The 10,454-nt window shown below is 33.4% G+C and overlaps 1 protein-coding gene across 2 annotated transcripts in view; it reads right to left on the bottom strand.

Annotated features, from left to right (window-relative positions):
• Window positions 1-458: 458 nt before the first annotated feature.
• The window catches only part of LOC138171080 (cadherin-10), a 313,231-nt gene continuing 303,235 nt past the window's right edge, over window positions 459-10,454 (bottom strand). For both annotated transcript variants that reach the window (XM_069100488.1, XM_069100487.1), the window contains 2 exons: window positions 7,960-8,211; window positions 459-1,524 (listed from right to left, as the gene is read on the bottom strand). In XM_069100488.1, coding sequence (XP_068956589.1) covers window positions 1,034-1,524; window positions 7,960-8,211 — 743 coding nt within the window. In that variant the 3' untranslated portion in view covers window positions 459-1,033. The remainder of the gene's footprint in view (window positions 1,525-7,959; window positions 8,212-10,454) is intronic.

The following is a 10,454-nucleotide window of genomic DNA, read 5'->3' as shown; positions in this document are numbered from 1 at the left end:
TAATAACAATAGGCCTATATAGTGTACATCAAAAGAAAATAGGGAGGATTATGCTTTCTACACCAAGGCTATTTCTTGGTATCATTAGTAGGGCAGAAACAAACAAAACTCACTATGTACACTATGCATTTTTCAAAAAATAAGATATGTATGCTTTTTTGCTAAATGTAAAAATGAAGATAAGCATGCTTTGGAGAGGTCTATGAATGACTACTCATTAACTTATAAAAAGATTTATACATTGATTATTAAAAGAGGTAAGGAAGAGATTTTTTTTCCTTACCTGGAATCATGCTGGTTTCATCAATAATTATCAATTTATGGAATTAAAGATTTTATTCTCATTGGAACTCATTCATAGTGTCATAGCAAGCATTTTGTGAACATATTCTTCCTCATGAAACAAAAGAAATTGGAGGCAAAGTAGTTGTAAAAACTGATTTATTTCTTAAAAATAAATACAAAAATATAAATATAAAACATTAGCAGATAGAATTTGATGAAATGAAGTTGCACAAAGTTTTTTTATACTGGCTGCATATCACACTAACACCAAGTGTACATTTTTTGGAATTTTAATGTACAGAACAGGATATATATATGTGTGTGTGTGTGTGTGTGTGTGTGTATGTATATATATATATATATATATTTAAAAAAATTCTTCTTCACCTCCTTAAAAGCTGCACTTGCAAGGGCAGGACAGGTACCTAACAGAAGCGGTTTGTATAGTTGCTTAAGGGAGTCTTATCCTGTTCGAGTTTCTGAAAGTATCTTTTATTTACTAAATGGACAACACTGAATTTCCATAGCTTTGGCTCTTGGAAGTGATTAAATAAAATGCTGTATATACTCCATGTGACATCCTACAAGAAAGAATTAATCAAATTAATGAACAAATTAAAAAGGAAAAGGGAAAAAAATATTGTGCTGAGTGGCAGGAAAATTCTCCTGAATGTCAAATATTGTAAAGGAGCAGAGGTGGTGTCTGGAAAAAGATTTCTTCTTGAGAGAACAGAAAATGTATCCTAGGTTAAGAGTCTTTGTCACTTTCCCCACCGCCATACATTTCGGCTAACTTATTAAACCGAGGGCCCCATTCTCGGAGGTAATCATAGTTTTGGTCTCCATCAGTAGTACCTGATTCTAGTGAACTCAAAGATTCGGCTATAGAATCATTTCCTTCATAGGCATAGGTTGCAAGTGAGTCGTATGGTGGAGCAGTGGGATCAATATCATGCTCTTTTAGCCTCTCATTAATGAAATCTCTGACATCTGTGTTATCTGGAGCTGAAGGAGTCCTCCGTGGGATAAACAACGTTTCGGGAATAATGTCTCGTCGTAGCTTCTTGTCTTCTATAACTGCAGGATTCCTCAGAGTACCAATATCAAATGCCTGGGTGTCTTCCTCTCCACCTCCTTCATCATTATAACTCACAATGTTGTCTCTGATGTCTTCTTTAGACAAGATGAGAGGCTCTTTCTTTCGCTGTCTTTTTAGAGCTGCAAATAGCACAACTATAACTGGGGAAAATGAGAGGGAAATAAAGAATAGATCTTGTTTAGTGAGAGTGCATAAAAATTGACTCGGAAAGAAGTCAAATCTTTGGGTTTCCTGACTTTTCCTAGTCAATTGAGAATTTAAGATTAATTTTGTCCTTCAGCGATACTTTGTGGAATTTTTTCCCTCATTAATATCTATTTAAAGTAATTGAGCTAAATTAAAGTAAAACGGTCATGATTTAAAGGAAAATAAATATTCCATCATTGTTGAATTATGTTTCCACTATTTTCCCTAGGAATATTCAGAAAATCGTACTTGTCTCACTGTTTCATGTAAAATCATCATTGGTTTTTTCACTATAAAATTAAAATTAATAATAAAAACAACAATAAGAATAATCATGGTTACCTTTGGATAAAATATTGAGATACAATTACATATATATCAAAAAGCAATAAACAATCTGTTTTCTAAATTTAAAATAAAATATCTTTATTTTTAGGCAGTTTAGAAAGCCATATTTGAATAAATTTTTTATTAGAGGAGAGACCTAAAATTATATTATATACATTTTACTAATAATGATTATAGACAAATGTTTCATTGCTAGAGGGGATGGAAATCCTCACTTGAAGGGATTTATTAATTAATTAAAGATGAGTGGTGATTATATAATATCATTTCAAATGTAAAGTTATCACATATTTGTATATTTATATATATGCACACACAACAATGGATTATATCTATATAGAGGTAACAATTGTATATATACATATATATGTTTTTTTTAAACACACTATGATTTAATCAGTGTAGAGAGCTGTTAGTAAGGAAATTCTTAACCACTGCACTATCACATAATTGTTTTATTATTTTTGCAGAGTAACATTAAGTGTAAAAGTCATCTATTTTTCCCTCTATCACTTAAAATAATCCAGTGCTCAAAAATTACTAGTATATGCAGTACATTTAAAAATATTCATATCTCCTTTTTAGATTCTTTCAAGGTGTGTGTGTGTGTGTGTGTGTGTGTGTGTGTGTGTGTGTGTGTGTGTTAATTTTGCCCTCCCTCATACACCAGAAAAGTATTTAGGATACAAAAACTACACATTTAAATTTAGGATGTTCTAATTTCTTAAGCTATTGAAAATCTAAATTAGACTTGATAACTAAATTCTTTTTATAGATTAAATCATACTGTGCCTGGGATGAGTAATTTACCCTTTAGTTATTTATACAGTGAACTATGGTACTTGTACTATGTTAAAAGAGTCAAAACAGTAAACTTTGTGCTATAGCTTAGACTATATATATATAATTAAAACTAAATATAGAATTATAAATAAATAGTTTACATGAAAATTAGCATAATTTCTTTTGGGAGGATAGAGGAGTGCCTAACCTTATCTCATGAACAGAACAAAAAAATGAAACAAAGCAAAGTAATAAACCTTGTACTTTCCTTACAGTCATGATAGTGCTACTATTAAGAGACAGAAAATAGTGCTTTCAAATTTGTGATCACACAGACATATTTTATCTCTCTATAATATCTATTGGACCATCTATTAAGTGACACAGAGTGTTCTTTCTGAGTGAATTCATTTCTATATGTATATTTTTCTAATATACAAATTTGGTAGGGTGGCATAGCATATAAAAAAGAAATACTTAGATGTGTGTGTGTATGTGTGTGTGTGTGTGTGTGTGATACATACAGATTGACTCTAAGTCAATTAACCTTTTGGTGCCCTAGACTATTCTTTAAAACTATACATTTCCCCCCCCTCCCCCTCCAAGATGATCACCTCTTTCGTTAGAGTGGATTTCCTCACCTGGGAGTTCCTTAAAATAATGAAGTCATAGGTTTGTTCCCTATCCCTATGCCTATTAACAGAGATTAAAACATAGTACCAAAGATATGCATAACTGGAAAAGTTTATGAGTTTATTATGTAGTAAGAGTCAGAAATTAAAGATGGACAGCTTGAGTGTTCCATCAGTAGCTAAAAAATTTTAATATAAGCATTGATTTTCCTAAAGCACATGGCCATGCCACACCACTCATCAATTAACTCGAATGACCCTGTATTAACATTAAGATCAAATATGAACTCCTCTATTTGACATTTAAAGACCTTCAAATCCTGGCTGCCACCTGCCTTTCCTGGCTTACGACAAGTTATTCTTCTCAACACATTGTATGTTACAGGTTCCTGACCTCTGATGATTCCGTATCTATGTTATTTCACTCCTCTTCTCCATATTTTTGCACAGACCATTCTCTGCATCAAGAATGTGCTCCCTTGGGGTGGCTAGGTAGCTCAAGTGAATAGAGCACCGGCCCTGGAGTCAAGAGGACCTGACTTCAAATCTAGCCTCAGACACTTTACACTTACTAGCCATGTGACCTTGGGCAAGTCACTTAACCCCAATTACCCTGCCTTTCCCCACTCCAAAAAAAAGGCAAAAAAAAAAGGAATGTGCTCCCTCCTCACCTCCACCTCTGAGAATAGCTACTTTTTATTTTATTTTTCCAAAACTCAGTTTCAGTGCCATTTTCTACAAGAAGCTTTTCCTGATGGCCCCAGGTCAAATCACCTCATATTTATTTCATATGTTGAATATAGGTACATGCCTTCTTCAATAGAATTTAATTCTTTGATGTAAATGACTGCTTTGTATTCCAACTTCCTAATTCTTGTACCAGGCACATAGTAGAAACTTAAGTGCTGAAGTAGAGAAAGGCTTCCAGCATTCCTTTATTAAGTATGTTTAGAAAGACAGGGGCACGAGTTGAACAGTTGAAAAAGATGGATGAGTTGCGATCTATATAGTCTATACTGATGAGACTGCCAATGTAATGCAAGTATACATACACATATACACAGGCTTCGTGTATCTAAGATCTTTTAAATTCCTGCACTGATGCCTTATCATGGCATAGAGACCTCTCTGGGTTCTTGTGAAACAGAAGCCCTGGATGATCCTACCAAAATGTATTGTTCTTGAGTAATTGTATGATAATGGCCTTTAGGTTTATTCTTTGAGGAACAGTCCAGATAATGGGAAGGGCACACATCACCATAGGGTAGAGAATATTTTAGTCATAGAATAATAACTTCTGAACATCACCTATTAAATTAGAGAAGGTCAGTGCTCTATGTTGATGGAGGTAACATCTACTGTGACTCTAAAGCTTTCCAGTTTATAGGGGGATACCAGAACTCAGTTATCACAAGAACCCAGAATCTTTATGAAATCATGACATATCAGAGAAGCTTGTACATCTTAAATATGCAAAGCATATTCATTCATGCATATTTGCACATATGATATTTTATATAATAAAATATAGCTATTTGAATTCTTGAGTATTGAATTATATCACAAATAGAGGAACATAAGTTCTTTCAGTGTCTAGTGTGTGAAGATGAAAAGGAATAAGCATAGCTATAGCTCAAGTATGTGTCAGGCACTGTGCTAAGAACTTTACAATTATTATATCATTTGCTATGTGAAGTGGATGCTGTTATTATCCTCATTTCACACATCAGGAGACTGAGGCAAATAGAAGTTGCTACTTGCTTAGTCATACTGCTATTAAGTGTCTGAAGACAAATTAGAATCCAGATCTTCCTGCCTCCAGTACTCTATCCTCTGAGCCATCTATACCTGCTACTATTTATTCCTCTTTATTTATGCTGCACAGACATAGGTGATATCTACATATATTTACATGTATGCATATGCATTTGTTTCTACATGTATGTATATATTTGTATAACCCTCCATGATGTCTGAATATAGATATACTATGTCTAGTTGATTACCTGTCTAATTAGATTAAAATCTGTTAATGGTTCAGTGTCAAATTGAGAGTAAGTCTACTCTGTAATACCTAGGTTCTGTATTTTATTCTCTATTGTTTATTCTTTTATCAATGATTTGGACAATGGTATGTTCATTAAATCTTTAGGTGACAAAAAGCAGGTAAGTAAAATTAATGTATCAGATTATAGAGTCATGATTCAAATGCATCTTGCCAGGTTACAGCATTGGGTTTAATTAAATAAGATGAAATATAATAAGGATATTATAAGGTCTATGATTGCTAGATAGCTGGCTGGCTGTGGAACTAGATCTAGATTGATATAGATAGATGAATATATATACAAATATGTAGGTAATAATAAGGTTAGAAGATATATATATGTATATATATACATATGTGTGTATATACACATATCCTTGTATATGTATATATGTGTGTGTTTGTATGTATGTGCATAGGTATATGTATATGCACCAAGATAAACACATATAAACATATACATATCAGCTGCAAGGTATGTGGAAAGAACAATATCTAGACAATCCAGAGGAGCAGAGGCAGAATAAAATAAAGAATGTCCATAAATGAAAAGCCAGAAGGCATGGGAGCCAGGGGATCAGTCAGTGCCCTGAAGCACAAGAAATAAGCTTGCTCATTAGAACTAGCATAAGGTTGTTTATCTAAATTAGAATACATATACAAAATAGCAGGTCAAAAATAAGAAGATAAGAGACAGTACAGGAATATTGTGATACGGATTACTGAGTTTGATGCCCTCAGGCATTATTCTTCATTCATTAACCTGTATAATCTCTGGTTCTTGTGAGCTTACCTATGACTATGGTAGACTAACTTAATAAGCCTCATCTGTTACTAAGGGTCCATGGGCATATAGAAGTATGTATTTTGGGCAGGATTTTTCTTGTTTGTTTGTTGTTTGGTCTAGGCTTTGAATTTCATCACTTTGAGGAACTGTCTATGTGGGAATTCCTTCCACCAGGAATGTTTATATCTTTTAGTCTTTGAAGTTGCCTGGAACATTGAGGGATTTAGAAATTTACCCTCAGTCACTAAGATAGTATGCATCCTGATTCCAAGGTCAAGCTTCCATACCAATTTGCATCATGCTTCACAAGGATCAAAGGACTAGTATGTGTATTTGCATATGGGTGTGGTTGAGTTGTGTGTGTTTGTGTATGTGTGTGTGTGTGTGTAAGTACAGAGAAGTGTTTTCTAAAACATCAATATTCTTGCAAGGGAAGACAGATAAATTCATAGTAAAACATTTTTAAATTCAAATATTTCTGAATTCTTGAAGAATATACCATTTCTTTTTCATCTTGCCAACCAACCATCACAAACATGATATTCTTTCAAAATAATCTTTCAGATTCAGGCAGCAACATAACATGGTTGGCATTCCTGGGCAAAGAAATTAAATTTGCCTCTTATCTTTTTAAATAATTACTTAACTTTGCCAAGGTTATCCACCTTGGAGGATGTGAATGGCTTAACTGAGTATGCCAATTCTGCCTGGGTAACAGGTCACTGGATGAAAAGTTATACATTTCAGATGGAAAAGACCTATGACTTTATCATTCTTAGGTAAACTGAAATGATACTTTTATATGCTCATCCTATGAAGTCTTCTTATTTTTTTTCATATCCAATGAAGACTGAGAAAAGGTTTGTCACTGAATCGTAGTCAATTCTACAAACAGCAACTGCCCTACACATCATATTGAGGATGGTAATTTTATCTATAGTAGGAGGAAAAATTCATATTTTTAATACAAATTTTCCAAGTTCTAACTTGGCATTCTTAGCTTATTTGTTTATACAAAAAAAGGGGGGGCATGAAAAATCAAAAGAGGATATTTATTGAGGTCTAATGACCATATTCTGACTTTTCTTTGTATTATAGTTGCACAAAAAGCCCAAGATACAGTATAGAAAGGTGCCTTAGACACCCAACTGTTATAAAATCATAGCATTAGAATGAAAAGGACCTTAGAAGACCAACTTCTTATAAAATAAGTCCAACTTCCTTATTTTCCTGCTAAGAAAACTGAAGACCAATGTTTTATAGGTATCTTGCCAAAGGTGACGGGGGTGGTGAGAAATATGGGGAGGATTTGAAATGAAGTTTATTCTTACTCCAAATAATATAAAACAGTAACAGCAATAATAGCTAGTATTAATACAGCCCTTCAAGGTTTGTAAAAGGCTTTATAATCATTATTTCATTCGATCCTCATAAGAATCTTGGAGCTACTGTTCTTTCTATAACACATTGCTGACTCTGTGAATGTCCTTTAAGATATTTGAGGAAAAGTAAACCCATTTACAAACAAAAGTTCCCTCTCAATAAGTATACAAATGGGGTGGCTAGGTGGTACAGTGAATAGAGCACCGGCCCTGCAGTCAGGAGGACCTGAGTTCAAATCCAGCTTCAGACACTTCGCACGTACTAGCCATGTGACCTTAGCAAGTCACAACCCCAAATGCCCTGCCTTCCCCACTACAAAAAGCAAAGTAAATAAATAATATACAAATCCATAATTCAGAAAACAAAGCAAAATGAAACAACTACCTTTGTCTGCAATAACAAAACTTACCTAGCAAAATGATGATGCAGAGGAGAATGGCTATAAGAGCTCCCGTGCTCAGGCCAGCAGGAAGTAGCAAAGCCTCAGCACTGCAGGACTGCATGTTTCCTTGACTGTCACAAGCACAAACTCGAATAGTGAGCGTACCAGTACTGCTTTGGATTGGGTAATCATTGTCGGAGATCACCACCGGCAGGAGATAACTACTGATTTCATGCCGACTGAATCCATTTTTTCTTGTTAAAATTCTAGCAGTGTTATCTAAAATGAATTAAAACAGAATTATTTTTTAGTTTGGGGACTTTAAATATCACCTTTCCTGAAAACTCAACTGTGGTTTAAGATATATTGAATTAAATACCTCCAATTAATGATGTCCCTAAAAGAACAAAGCTGTTATGTATTCTAATGCCAAGTACTGATTTTTGGTGGACAGACAGAAAGTGAAAAAGTGAAAAACAACCACATCCAAATCCTTTTATTTTTCCTGGCATCTAAAAACTTGTACACTAGAAATATAAATTTGTAACATTTAATAACATGAATTTTCCACTAATCTTCATGTATGCATAAAAACTCACAAACATGTCCATTAATACAAATACAATTCATGGGCAGATTCTAAACACTGTCCTAGAAGCATTTACATAATCAACAACAATAAAACAATACACTGATTGTTAATGTTATAGAATCTTCTTGTGGCACCTAAATGCTTAGACAATCACATAAAATTTAAGGATGATAAAGAAAGATGCGGTAATCTAAAATGGAGGCCCTTAATTATTTTGGTAATGGATACTTCTGATAATCTACCATTGAACTGCTTCTCTGAATAATGATTTCAAATGCATAAAATGAAAAATACATCATTATAAAGGAAACTAATTATATTGAAATGCATTTTTCCCATCCTACTTCACAGACCCCAGTCACTGAGAATTGCTAATAAACATCCCCAAATAAAGGGTCCATGTTAACATTTGCATTAACTCTTAGGTCTAGTGCATTTTAGGCCACAGTAATATGCATGTATTTCTTTCTTCTGAAATAAAGAAACCAAGAGGAATGCTTCAATTCCATTATCCCACAGTGTTGGAGGTAATACACTAGAGACAAACCATCTGATCTGAGGGGAGAACAGAACTGCTTACCTAAGTTTCAAGGATATTGAAAGCATATATTGTTAAGCATTATTTAAAATTACTAGTAAGCCTAATACTAATAGTTGTGTTGCTACTTTCATAATACACAAGAGGGGAAAAACACATTTTGTTAAACTTGCTTTAATTAATGTCAGACAGACCATCAAAAAAAAGTGGTCAAGATTTGAAATAATCATTTAAATAATTCAGGTGAATTAAAGAATAATTTTGGATGAAATTATTGTAAGAATTACCATTTATCCACATTGTTGAGACCTAATCATGTTAAGTCAGAGATAGTGAATTTATTTATTTAAAAAATGCTCAAGAACCTTAACTCTTGGGTCATTAGTTTAGTTGTACAAAATAGCTATTAAGATTGCTGGCTAGGTTAGAGAAAGATAGGTTAGTTATTCAAATAGAAAACATTTTTTTCTTAAGTGATTCCTATTCTCTGTGAACTAATTTATTATCTATATCAAATTGCAGCTAGTTTTTATCCAATAAGTTTTGAACCTATGTATTCTTTTTTTTTTTTTTTGCCTTTTGGAGGGCAATTTTGGGGTTAAGTAATTTGCCCAAGGTTACACGGCTAGTATTTTTGTGTGGGTGTTAAGTGTCTCAGGCTGGAACCGAACTCGGGTCCTCCCGACTCCAGGGCCAGTGCTTTACTCACTGCGCCACCTAGCCGCCCCTAACCTATGTATTCTTGTTGTTTTTAGTCTTGTTTAACCAATCGATTGTAGAAGTTGAAGTGACAAACCATGACTGAGTGGTACCTTACATGAGATGTTGGTATTCTCAGCTAACTGAAAGAATTATTTAGTTTTCTGTTCTTTAGCAAACTGCTAACACAATTGAGAAAATGAAATTGAACTTGGGAAGTTTTAGGGACAGTTAATCATTGACCACCAAGAAGAAAAATAAATCCTAAAAACTTGAAAGAGATTAAATTTCTTTGAGTCTTCAAGTACACAGTAAATATTGTCTTGGGATCTTCAAATCATGAAATTAGATTTTCAAAATTGCAAACTCTCAATAATGGTGCTGAGAGAACCTTCATATATTTTTGAGGATTAGAAATTTGATAACCAAGTATATCATAGAATAGATACTTTACATATAAATTTTAGGGGATTCTCAAATTAAGAATATCATATATTTCTAGAAAATGGTTTCATGGATACCCTGATTATTTTTATGTGGTTATAAATAGTAGCATAACTAAAAATTAACGTTTCTTCCGTGACTTAACAATGTCTTCAAGTTAATTAAGAGACATGTTAAATTGTACTGTGATTCAAGTTAGTATCAAAATAAGCAGTTTAAAAGTCATCATAAAATGGATTTAATGCTAAT

The sequence above is a fragment of the Petaurus breviceps genome, unplaced genomic scaffold (assembly GCF_028583685.1).
Source record: "Petaurus breviceps papuanus isolate PSGF00001 unplaced genomic scaffold, PetGlider_PUasm1.0 41, whole genome shotgun sequence".
Classification (NCBI taxonomy): Eukaryota; Metazoa; Chordata; class Mammalia; order Diprotodontia; family Petauridae; genus Petaurus; species Petaurus breviceps.
The sequence above is the reverse complement of the archived record's forward strand: the minus strand, read 5'-3'. Positions and strand labels throughout refer to the sequence as shown.